This window comes from Entamoeba invadens (assembly GCF_000330505.1).
Source record: "Entamoeba invadens IP1 unplaced genomic scaffold scaff_1105074724807, whole genome shotgun sequence".
Taxonomy (NCBI): domain Eukaryota; phylum Evosea; order Mastigamoebida; family Endamoebidae; genus Entamoeba; species Entamoeba invadens.
The window spans coordinates 70664-84759 of NW_004191646.1; the positions used below are offsets into that span (position 1 = coordinate 70664).

General features: G+C 26.6%; 2 protein-coding genes across 2 annotated transcripts; one reads left to right on the top strand and one right to left on the bottom strand.

Moving 5' to 3' along the window:
• Positions 1 to 9313: 9313 nt before the first annotated feature.
• On the top strand, positions 9314 to 11695 carry EIN_440250 (hypothetical protein; the record flags this gene model as incomplete). The annotated part of the gene is made up of 1 exon (XM_004183189.1): positions 9314 to 11695. One exon carries the CDS (start codon positions 9314 to 9316, stop codon positions 11693 to 11695), a length of 2382 nt encoding a protein of 793 aa, XP_004183237.1.
• Positions 11696 to 12312: 617 nt separating this feature from the next.
• On the bottom strand, positions 12313 to 13368 carry EIN_440260 (hypothetical protein; the record flags this gene model as incomplete). Its single annotated transcript, XM_004183190.1, has 1 exon — positions 12313 to 13368. One exon carries the CDS (start codon positions 13366 to 13368, stop codon positions 12313 to 12315), a length of 1056 nt encoding a protein of 351 aa, XP_004183238.1.
• Positions 13369 to 14096: the final 728 nt, after the last annotated feature.

A 14096-nucleotide genomic window follows, 5' to 3' on the forward strand; every position in this document is an offset into this window, starting at 1 on the left:
AACAAATAATATGTATATTTTTAACAAAAACAACAACTAGAAATATATATAAGCAAAATTATATTTTTTAATAACAGATGATTAATTTGTGTTTATTAGTTTTTAATTAGTTTATATTTTAAATAATCGTGGAAAAATTGGTTGCGGCTTAAGTAGATTGAATGGAAATTTTGTTTCAGTTTATAATCAAATCATTGATAGATAAATGTTGTGACTTTATGTTAATAGTTTTAGTTTAACAATTATACATTATTATTCCGCAAAGGATCACAATATTGTCATATCAAATTTTGGGTTATAATAATAGAAATTAATTTATTTAACAAATTAAATCGACTAAACTGAACTGTTTTTCAAAATAAACAAAAATAATTGATGTACATTATAATCAATTTGTTTTAATAAAAAAAATAAAAATACAAAAATACCATTTTTTCATTGTTGTTAAATTCAAACCCATTTTTTAATTCAAAACGATGATATTAAAAAAACAACAATTGTTGTTGAAATGTCTAATAAAAGCAAAATGGTTAGTATCAAAATGATATTAAAAAACAAGTCAAAGATTCATTAAATAAGGTTTATAATACAAATACCGTTTATAGATTGACTTTACTTTTTTATTATTAACCAAACAAATTTAAATAAAATAACTTATAATCAAAAACTTTAAAATGTTTTTATAAAATATGTTTTACTAACAAAATTATTATGTTGTCAGTGTAATTTATGTCAACTTATTGTTTTGTTTGTTAAACATTAAACACATTTAAAATAAGTAAAATATAATAGACTTATACACAACTACCTTAAAAATTGAATTTTTAATATCAAAAAACAAGTTATTTTAATAAGAAGTTTAGATGACTCACTTCATTGTTGTGAATCGTTGCCGAAGCCTTCCAGTACCAATAAATTCCAAAAATGGAAACTTATTTATATCTTATTCATTTTGAGTGTTAAGAGTGGGGAGAAAGTCACACCATAATTCTTTCTGATACTTTTTACTCGAAAAAACTTTCTTTTTTATTTAAAAAATTCGATAAAAACATTGTTTTTGTTCGATTTTGAAATTGCCTTGGTTCAAGTTTTACTGTTTTTGATAAATCTTTACTACCTTTATTAAGTAAAGTCTGTTTTCTATTTAACGATATTCTAAAAATATAACAAAGAATAGAACCAGACAGTAAATATTAAACTATAATTTACTATACTCAATATCGCCAATTAAAAACTATTAACTATTAATAAATTTGCCATAAATTAAAACTTATGATAAACAAATCCTGAGCATTGACTATTTTCCAAATCACTTGTTGTCGTTTTTAATTTGACCCAAATGAAATTTGACATATCTGTACTATCAAATATGACATTTTATTCATTTTGAATAACCTGGTTGACACAGTTTATTTCGTCGTATTCTCATTTCAACACCAAGTTATCATTCATTTTTGACTTTATTATTTTTTTAGTTGTCGAGAAATTTTAATTCTATTTGTTATTTTAAGCGCACTTTAAAAAAAAGAACAAAAAATAAAAATCAAACTAAAGTCGACCAGAAAATTGTCGTACACCAGAAAATACTGGTACACTTCCTAAAATAGATTTGTGTACATAAATTACATTTTTTTAAAGAAAAGTTAATAAAAATTTCTTTGTTCTTTTCTCGATATAAGAAACAATTCGAAGCTGTTTTCAAATCAAAAACATTGAACTTTTATTGAAATGTATAAAAAGATTCAAATTGTTTAGAGAATAAAACATTTGATAAACCATTTATTAACCATTCATAAACTATTAAATTACAAATCATTTGTTTATTCCAAAATATAGGTGGTTTAATTAACGAAAAAACGATAAATGTACTATATTAAATAATAAAATTTTAATACATTATTATAAAACAATTTGAAATAATAATATTAATTAAAAAATGTTGTATTAAATTTAATAGTATATAAAATTATTTTATAATATATTCGAACTAGACTAGTATATTTTTTATTTATTAACATGTAAATTAATGATTTTAATATGTTATTATTAACAGTATTATTTACATAGAATTAAGATAACCACAATTTATTACAAATTTAAACAATCTTGTCATTATAGAAATCATTAATTATAATTATTATATTATGAAAACAATCCAAATTAAACCAAACCCACCTCACGAACATTTCAATTACTTTTTATGTATTTCTCTATCTTTTGAATTGAATGTATATTTTTATTTATAATTATGGGGTTATGTTAAATGTTAATAATAAATAGCTTTAATATAACAATTAAACTATTCTTTTAAATATTGAATTATTACAAAAAGACATTAATTATATACAATAATTGTTTAATAAATATTACTATTGTTGTTTTCAAAAAAAACATCACCTGTTTTATTTATATGTATAATATAGTTATTAATAATTTAAAAAACTATATTCATTTACTGTATTGTTGATATTTTTGGTCGGATCAGACATTTTTTTCGATATCTTCTCGTGTATTTTTCAATGTTGAAAAACAAGAAAACATTTATATAATGCACCCGATGTTCTCATTTATTGAGCTAATGTCATGTTTATAATTTAAATGTTGTTATCAAAAACAATAAAAGTTGGTCAATTTTAAAAGCAACCCAGTTCTTATTATAATATTTCATCAAATAATTTGTTATGTGTTTATGGTTCGTATTTAACCATCGGTTCTAAAGTCATGATTTTGTAAAAACAAGATTATTTGAACAGTGAAAATGTTCATTTGATAATCATAAAGAAATGGTTTTAACTTTGTTATAAGTTGTTTAAAATTTTTGTGTTTTATCAAGTTTTGTTTTATGACAACTTGAATAATGCTACAAAAATTATACTTCAGCTACAGTACAATTTCGGGTTTTATGCTTTAAAATATGTTTTTATTGTCACTGATAAGTGCTTGTTTTTTCTTAATATTTTACAAAAAACATAAATGATAAAAAATACAGTTCATATCAGCTTTGCACGTCTATCGTTATAGTTTAGTCCTTGAACAAACATTGTTCAGGACAATTTTTGAATGTGTTGATATTGAAATAATTTCATATTATTTACTTTCGATAAAAACATCAAAAAACGAACTTTGAAAAAAATATCAAGTTCACTCTTCAAAATTTCGATTATGTAATTAAAATAATTAAGTGCCACATTAGTAATGCTAAAAACTTGTTAATCGATGAGTCACCGTTGTTCATTTAAGATATGAAAGTTGAGTTGAGTAGATATGGTGGTATCAATGGTGTTCTATTTTTATGAACTTTGTTTAAAAAACACATTTCGAAAAATATTAGACATTGTTGTAAACTATTCAAACTATACCGAACTATACTTGCCAATAACAATAATTACATAATAACAAAAAAACAATTTATAAAAAATAATAATCTTAACAACATATAAATTTTCAAAGAATTTAATTTCGTAAAAAAGAACAAAAAAATACATCAAGAACGGTTTAAAGCATCATTTGGAAGAAAAAAGATCAAAAAAGAATCAGTTTATAAAATCAAAGTGAAAAATGAAATTTCTTCGAGTAAAAATATTTTTTAAAAAAATAAATTCTATTTTTGGAAGTGTACGAGTATTTTCTGGTGTACGACAATTTTCTGGTCGACTTTATTTTTTTAAAAAAAACAACTTTATTTTTATTATAAATTATAATACTGTTATTATATAGTAAAAACCCAATATCGATAACCCTTCGAGGACGGGAAAAATCAAAAGTTGTAAAACAAATCTTAGTCAATTGTAATGTAAATGTGACTTTTTTCTTTAATTTTTTCAAAAAAAGCTAGACACCCTGGAACGACGGCTCTAGTATATTTTTATGGTAAATTGTTATAAATTATAGTAAAAAATATGAATTTTTTGTTGAAGTTGGGATGAACAAAGGTTCACTTTTTGCTTGATCCTTTCAGAAACAAGTCAAGGTTCAATGCAAAAGTCTGATCAAATATTTATTGAGATGACCACAACCTATTACAATAAAAAAAATAATTATAAAATATAACAAAGAACAAATTGCCATCATAAAACATACTGGTCCAGAATATTCAAAATCAATTGCATCATAAAATAACAAAGAAAAAATAATAAATAACAGACTTTGATGTGTATTGAAATTCAATATGCAATTGATCTCAAAAACAATGACAAGGGAAATTAAATAGATTTTTTTGGTAAACTTTGAAAAATACAAAAATATAAAAAATTGGGTTTTTACTATTTTTTTTTTGTAAAAATAAAAAGATTATACGTAAAGACACTTTTGTTTGTTCCGACTTTGAAAAAAAATCTTAAAGAAAATAAGTGTAAAATAAACAAAAAATAACTAAAATACATTTTCAAAAGTATCAAAAATCGCAAAATCGAGAAAAATTTATAAAATAAACTTTAACAATAAAAGTAATCGCATTTAAATAAACTTTGATCACCACGAGGTTTTGTGATCATCCGTTGAAATTCAAGTCGTGCCACTGTCGAGGAAGCAAGATATCAATTTATTGTTTGTAATTTGAATATTTTATCATTTTCAAACAAAAACAAAAGGCAAAGCGTGTTTTATGCATTCTTTTTTGAATATAAAGATTTGTATTTGGTAAATAATTGTTTATTTTGCAATTACTGTTTATTTATTTTCGAATTATGCATTTTTGGTAAACAAACAAAAACATATGGTAAATGTATAGAGATAATGAAAAACAATAAAAAACACAAGTGTAAAGACAACACAAATATATTTATTACAACACCTTAAACTATTTTTTATAATAAAATAAATCAATATATTATTAATAATTTATCATATTATTTATAATAGTTTTATAATTATAATTGTTATATAATATAGTTACAATCAACAAACATAATTTTGACACAATAACACATCAACAATCATATCTTTACTCCAACGTGATTTCATCGAAGTGATAAGTGATCACATTGATATAACAATGTTGTGTAATTAAAACTATATTGTATTTTATGTATAATTATAACAAAAATGGTATAATCATCCCTTTTTATAATATTATCATTATAAAAGATACATAGTGTTTGTAATAAAGCGCGTTTTGACTGAAATACACAGTTTGAATTAAAACAAAACAAATAAGCATTTAATTTATATAAACAGAAACACACTGGTTTAATGAATGATCATTAAAATGATTACATGTGATATACTTGATCTTGTTGTTATATAGATAACAATTTAAATTATTTGAATGTTAGAATTGATAACAAACTATATTTCTAATATTATTTTACCAATAATAATATAGAGTCTATAATAATAATATAATAATAATAATAATATAATAATAATAAATTATTTTTTAAATGACAATAATAGTAAAATAATGTTATTTAAACACACCAAATAACAAAAATATTAAAATAATTTTTGTTTTAAAAGGGATAATTTTAAAGAATATATTAAATTAACAACAATCTGTTATTCCACGACAATGGATCAATAAGAAATAGGCAAACAATTGTCACTTATAATTTTTTTTAACAATTATAGTTAAAATAATAAATAATTTATAATGCATTGTTTATTCGATTGATTTTGTAACGAATTGTGTTTTGTGTTTTTAAATAAACGTTTTTGTTCGAAATTTAAAAAATAAATACAGTAAGGTTACCCCGTTTTGTTCAATTGTTTTAATAATGCAAGACATTTATAGTAATTTTTAAACAATGAATACTATTTTAACAAATTAAATACAAAGAACATTTTTGCGTTTTTATTTGGAGATTGCTAAACAATAAAATGGTTTAAATAAATTAAAAGTACTAATTAGATATTACATAAAACAACGTCACTTGCTACAAACAAAAAAGTTTGTGATAAAATAAAGAAAATACTTGATATAAATTTGAATAAACACCATAATTGAGTTGGTTATTTCAAGATTTGTGATGGATAGATTTATAGTTTCAAGTTGCACTATTTTAAACAACAATGTGCAAAACCAATTTATAATCAAAAATTATCATTTTTTATTTCAATATCCCGAAAAAACATTTGAAATTCTAATAAATATAGTAAATCAACATTAAATAAATGTATGAAATAACACACAAATTTCTTGTTATATTTGGAATAAAAATTCAAAAAAATAATTACTTATTACTATAAATAACTTTGCCGCCTCGCATTTGATTTGACGAAAAAATGCAAAAATCTGCCTCAACATCAGAACTCGAAAAATAAAACAAATTTTCAAACAGTGAAGTCATCACCATTGGCAACGAGAGATTCAGATGACCAAAAGCACTCTTCCCTCCATCCCAATCTATGAAAGTTTCTCACTTCCACACGCCATCCTCAGAATTGATCTTGCTGGTCGTGATCTTACTGACTACCTCATAAAGATCTTGACTGAGAGAGGTTATGCTTTCATTACAACTGCTGAAAGAAAAATTGTCAGAGACATCAAGGAGAAGCTCTGCCATGTCGCTCTTGACTTCAACGAATAAATACAAAAGGCTGCCTCATCATCAGAACTCGAGAAGTCACATTAACTTCCAGATGGTCAAGTCATCACCATTGGCAACGAGAGATTCAGATGCCCAGAAGCACTCTTTCAGCCATCATTCCTTGGTATGTAAGCATCAGGTATCCACGAGACAACTTACAACTCAATCATGAAGTGCGATGTCGACATCAGAAAGGACTTGTACGGAAACATCGTTTTGTCTGGTGGAAAATCAATCCAAAAATCAACGACAAACATGAGAAGGAGAAAGTTGCAAATGAAAAACGAATAAGCATAATCAAGGCTGTTCATGCTTGACTCAATTTAATTATATTCATATTGGTGTTAATTTGGTTTAGTTTTAATATTATTATAATTATTGTTATAATCAATCATAATATATAATAAATTTACTATCAGTTATATTATTCACAAGTTTATTTTTTATAGTTTATTTATAATTATAATTACTATACAAATTATTATTCTTTTGTCACGCATTGTATAATGTATCCAAAACTGCTATTTTTCTCGACTTAAATTGATGTTTTATAGCGTTGTTTTACCATATAAGATTATTATTTTAATGTTATTATTGTGTTAGATGAATAACAAACATAATTAATAGTAAGTAGTGGGTTTTATCGTAATATTTTGATGTTATTTGGTTCTCTAAGTATTTTTAGTTTGAGTGGAATCTTTTTTATATTTCAACAACAATATTTTTGTTATGTTGTTATTTTATTTTGGTTTGAACCAATCTTATTGGTTATATTGAACCCAAATTGTTGCACTTATTTTAAGTGTTTTTTATTTTGGTTTTTAAAAAACTTGAATATCTGATAATATTATATAATCAATTTTTATTAACATTTTTATTTGTTTATAAAAACAGTTTATTTTCGTATTATTTTTATTACTAATATTAATTTGTTAAATTATATATTTTATTGATTGAAGGACGAATCTTTAACAAAAATCAATTAATTTGAGTTTATGAATGATGAAATGTTTAATAAATAATTCAAAAGTTTGAATTTAAGTTGAACTATTTTATCAAATAAGTCAATAATCATTCTAAATTGTTCATGAAAAGTCGCCATTATTTTCATTTTTTTGGAAAAGTGAAATTATTTTTTGAAATTTTTTTCTGAAAAAAAAAGAAAAAATAAAAAATTTTTAGTCCTCGAAGGGTTAAAAAACAATATAAAATATATTTTTTTATTCTTTTTTTTGTTAAAAATGTAGAAAAATAACTAAATTAAAACTTTTATATTTCATTAATAGATTTATCATGATACTATGTGGTATTTTTAAAAAACGTTTTTGAAAAAATAAATTAATCACACATTAAATTGATCTATTCCTCAATATGTACTGATTGGTAACGTCACAATAATTGTTGCAAGTGATTTTACACAAATTCCTTTTAAATAATAAGTACGTTTGTATCTGAAAAATCAATAGCTTAGTTACTCCTTGTTCCAAATAATAAATTATTTGTCGATATATTGAATTTATTTTTGGAAACAAACAAAATGTGTGTTTTTATTGCACAAAAAACATAATTAATGAGTTTTTATATCTATCACATTAAAGACAATTAAAACTTAAATAACCTTAAATATCAATGAAATTAATCTAACCAAATAACACATTAAGTAAACAAAATAAACACTTTTCGATGAATATTTAAATATAAGTTGGTTAAAATTAATTTAATTATTCGTGTAGTACACCGTATGAACTTAAAAACAACTAAATATTGATTAATGTAAAGAAAATGTAATTTTTTATTTTTGTTGTTGTTTTTTTTATTTGTTATTTAAATAAATTATGTTGATAATTGAACGAAAATGGCTGTTGATATTGTTGTTGTAATAGATATCATTGAAATTGAACACTTGGTGATTGATAGGTATTAATTTGATAATATCTTTGTATTTGTTGTTGGTACATTTGTGTACAACCTTGTATCAATTGTTGATCAATACATTCATTTTGTTGTGCAATCGATTTTTCACAATTTTTACTGTATCCAAGTTTTCATTGTTTTTTGTCCATAATAACTAAAAATAAATAGGTTTTTATCTGAAATATTACAAAATCATTGTTTTAAGTTTTCAAAAACTAAGACTAATAAAAATTTTTATTATTAAATTTTAATTATTATTTTTTATAAATCGATTAAAATAAATAACGTTAGAGACAAAGACATGGTTTACAAGTAACTCTAAATTATAAATTAAATAATTAATTACCAAAAGGTGTTATTATTGTTTTGTTAAATGACAAATAAAAATATCTTTTAAAGATGAATCGATAACTGTATCAACACACATTTAAAACGAACAACTTTTGAATTTATGTGATATAATATATCACAATTTTAAATATTTTATAGATACCGTTATAAATCATGGTATTACAGTTTTTTTTATAAATAAACAATACATAATTTTTTGTATTATATTGTTATCAGTAATTACTAATTATTAATACAAAAACAAAAACATTTTTGTATTTAGTTATTTATAAAATTTTCGATTTTTTGAACATTTTAATTAAAATGTGTCTAACTATTTTGAAAGTTAAAAGCAAGGGTGTGTTTTATTATATCGATTGTAATATTCTTATAATACTGAGCATAAACAATTTAATTTAAAAATAAATAATAACAACAAGTTAATTAGTTTTTTATTAAAATTTTGGTCTATAATAATTAGATATATTTAAATTACGTTAAATTTGTTCTTTATATTAAAATGAACTTTTAAATTCATACTGATGTCACTTTTAACAAGTGAAAACATTCGGCGTGTTTCCCGTTACTTTCTCACAACACAAGACTATATAACACTTGAAATGGTCTGCAAGAAATTTCGCGGCAACACACTTCACTTTACAACGAACCCGATAGATTTAGATGACCACAACTATTTGCTTTTTACAAATATAGAATACATCAGAGGGTTTTCTTCTTCGATAAATTTTATAAAAAAGAATTGTTTTAAAGGCAATGATAAATTAAAAGAAGTTTATTTATCGAACAGCATAGTAAATATCCTTGACAATTCATTTCGTGACTGCGCCAATTTACACAAAATAGTTTTTTCAACGAACTTGACTTCCCTTGGTGGATTCTCTTTTGCCAACACAAAGTCACTAGAGAGTGTAGTTTTACCCGATTCACTCATAGAAATCGAAGGCAACTGTTTTCGCGATTGTACGAATCTCACAAGTGTGCGTCTCTCAACAACTTTGACACAATTAGGTCCTCGAGTCTTCCGGGGGTGTACTCGCCTGAATAAAATTGACCTTCCGACCTCTCTACTAAAAATAGGGAACGAGTGTTTTATGAATTGTGAGAGTCTTGAGTATGTGATTCTTCCAAAGACCATAATGACGATCCCTTACAAGTGCTTTTCAATGTGTGTCAGACTCCAATTTCTGTACATCCCAAAAGGGATCACGACGATCGGCGAAAACGCGTTTGAGAGATGCGAGAAAGTCAAAGTCGTCTTTGTCGAAGCCGAGAATGTCGAAATTATGCAAAAGGCGTTTTTGATGTGCGACGTCGTCAACTTTTTCTTCGAAGAACACAACGCAAACACCGCGGAAAAATTCAAAGAAATCGGTCGACCTCTTTGCTTTAATAATACCGAAAAAATGTTCGAAGTAAAAGACTTGTTGGAACACGCAAAACGCATTTCCGAAGGAATTGAAAAAGTCGAAATTTTTGAAAATTCTTCGATTTGGTCGAAACTCAAAAACGACAAAAGCGAAAATTTCGAAGAAAAAATTGTGAAGAAGAGAAGAGGACGAAAAAGAAAAGCAGACACCAAAACGGACGTCGAAAAGATAAAAGAAGGAGAGTCTTCCCCGTCTTATGAAAATTCGACGGAAACGAAAAGTGAAAAATCGAGAAAGTCGAAAATTGACAAAGTCGAAAATGTGAAAAAGTTGTCAGCAATTAGTTTGAATGAAACAACGCCTGAAACGGTTGATAAATTGCCGGGATTTTCAAATCTTGAAAGTTTGGCTTCTAAAAATGAAAAAATTGAAAAAGTCGAATTAACAAATGAAAAAGCGGAAGACAGCGGAATCAAAAAGAAGCGAAAAAGACGAACAAAAAAAGAAATGGAAATGGCTCGACTACAAACGCAACAAGAATGTGGAGAGAACCACAAAATTTTAATTCAACAACGCAAAAGTACTTTAAAAAGTAAAATTAATAAGTCTGAGGAGTGTGATGAGGATAAAACTTCATCTGTGAATATCGAATTTCGCGATGATAAAATTGAGAAAGTCGATTTATCAAAAAGTAAAATTGAAAAAGTCGAAAACTTCAAAAAGCGCCATCAAACAAAATCCACAAAGACTTCACACGTTATCAAAGTTGACGAGACGCCAATCAATCAGTCCAAAATTCCCAAAAAGAGTTTAGAGAAAATGCGAAAAACGCGATTGAAAGAAAACACCACAAAAAACACAACAGAAAAAGTCGAGTATTTTCCGCTGCCACACGAAAATCTCAATCCAAAATATGTGACTCAACACGTCGACCCTCCCGAACTAAGTCGTCAGAAGAAAATGAATAAATTACTCGATGAAATGCTCCAGAACGTCCAAAGAATTCAACAAACACAATTTCCACTGAATTGGTGCCAAAAATCGGGATGTTTGGGCGCAGAAGTCCAACCGAATTGCTTGGAGGCCCCGTCACGGGGTGTCGACATGGCAGTGGATACAACCGTCGATTACCAACAACAATACCGACAAGCACAATTCCAATATCGCCTCCAACAACAAATCGAAAGCTTTAAAACGATGTTTGCAAAGAAGACGACGACGGAAGAACAAACGAAACAAATTGTGATGGTCGCACAAAACACACAAAATCTGTCGGCCATCGACGCGCTGGATGAATCCAATCGGTTGAATGTGGTGAACAGTGAGAATGGAGTTAATGCAATCAAGGAAGCATCAGACCTCAAATGCAATTTCCCTCCAAACTCGGCAGAAAAGGCGTTTTCATATGAGTTGAAAAACGTCGATGTTCGCGGGATAGATGCATCAAAACAATTGCTACAAATGCAGTGTCAAGAAAATGGGCAGGTAAATATACAGAATACCCTCCCCAGCTTCAACTCGTGGCAGATGAAGTAAACTAATAAATAGAAGAGTGAGTAAAACGGTTATTTTTATTATTCTAAAATCAAATTTTATAAACTTGAGCTTTAAAAAGTATCATATTCATTGTTATTTCATTTGAGGTTTCAATGTTCTAAATATATCAGTTAATTATTTCAGTTCTCAACTTTCAAGATTTCCTGAATTTAAGTCAACTCGAATTTTGTTCAATATTATTTAAAAACGGAAACGTGTTAAATAACATTGAACAAAATTCAAATGGTCTAAAAATCGGGAAATCTAGCGTTTATTAAACAAATTTCCGTTTTTTAGAGTTTATATTATGTGTATAAACAATACACAAGCCAAAAAAGGAAAATCACTAAAAATTTGATTAATATCCCTGTAAAAACAGGCCTATTAATCAAAAAAAAGGGTGTTATTTTAAGTGTTAAAACCAACAATAGTTTTTATTGTTTTTTTGTGGTTTTACACGATTGTTTGAAATGACATTTGAATTAGAATTCGCCATTGGAGTTTGTATATAAAAGAAATGTTATTTATTTTGTTTTAAATTTTAAAAATTTTATTTAAAACAAAATATTTTTAAGTTTTTAAAAAATTCAATTATTAAATTTAAAAAAAATTCATTATTATAAACTGATTTCGTTTTCGATATATTTTTTGAAAGTTTCCCATCCACAGAAGTCGTTTCCATTAGCACACTTAAGTTTTAATACTTCTGAATTATATGAGAATCTCACAGAGAGTGTTTTGTCCTTTTCTTCGAAGAACTCGATAATAATGTAAGAAGCCAGTGGTATCCATTTATCAGTCTCATACCCCAAGAGTGCGAGGAACATATACAAAGTGATATCGTGTGATGAGTACTCGTGGAATATATAATCATTTTTTGGTGTTCCAAACATTGATTTTTGGACGTCGTAGAGGATATCCCCCACAAAGCCATTCGTGAACTTTGCTATAGTTGACTCCAGCCCAACAAGATAATGAAACCACAGTACACCAATTTTGTCCGAGAACGCCAAGTCTTCTTGATTTAACGCCTCCCCCTTTTCATTCACTTTTAAAGGACACTCGTTGCACATATACAAATTGAGTGTATCGCACATCGTTATAACCGCAGTGGAGTACTCTTTCTCCTCGTAACTCAATCCGTAGACTCTGCAATATCGTTGATACAAATCAACTATTTTGGGGTTCTGCAAAAACGCCACGTCACACTTTTTTCTGTTTTCTTCTAAATACCCGTCAAGCATTTTCGAACACCCCGGAAGCAAATTTTCTTCAGAATCTTTGCGAACTTCAAACGAGTCCGGCGTCATCGTTTCATCAAGAAATGTACTCAAAAAAGACCACGCAGACATGACTGCCCGCTCTATAAACGTCGAACGGACTTTCACTGTTTTAGGGTTTAAGTCGTTAAAATAGGGTTTGTAGTGGGATAAGTAAGTTCGAAAGACAGTACCTAAATACTGTAATTGACTCTTCCCACGGTCTGTCAACTCACCAGGAACATAGACATGACCATCAGAACTCTTGAGAGTAAGTCCACAATCTTGCACAGACATCCGGTCTCCATGGCGATGAAGCAATACAACATGTTTTAAAGTCTTTTCAGAGACGACTGGGAGCGAAAAGCGTGGAACATCTTTGTAAGGGCCTGGTGTGTGTGTAAGAAGAGTCATTGTTGGTTTTTATTAGTTTTTATCAGTTTGGGATTGCAAATGTGGTTTTTTAATTGATAATTAAAGAAATATATTGTGTAAATTTAACTAACAAATCATGTGATCATTTGAAAACAAAAGAATTTTTAAAGTTTTTTTATTATTTGTTTTGTGTAGTCGATTTATTGATTTGAGTTGTGTAATATTCATTATAGAGTTGGTGGAAAAAAGTTTGGCTCGATAAGAATAACTATATTTTATTATAAACAACCATTTATTATTAGTTTCTATTTTTATTACTATTTAATTTCATATAACTATCGAGCCGAACAAAGAATTCAATTAAGATATCGAGACGCCTCAATTTGGGCACGAATCCCGAAATTGTACATAATACTAATGTGAGTTACAACCATAATTATTTTCATTTGGTTAGACACGTTGACTTCACGTTGAGATTGACTCAATTTACGCATAGATTGAATAATTGGCAAGCCCCTTAAACAATCGCTGCGTTTTGTTAAAGAACTCAATGGTGTTTGAAAGTTCAAATTAGTTACAGTCAATCCATTGTTTCGAAATGCTGAGTTTTAGTTTTTGATTGTTAAATTGTGTTGCGTCGACTATATAAACAACCAAATGTTTTGTTTTATACTTTTAATTTTGCGTTTTATATGTTTGCTAAACCTTTATTTTTAATTCCAAAAACAAACGTTGAGTGATTGTTTTTGACTTTGTATTGTCTCGAC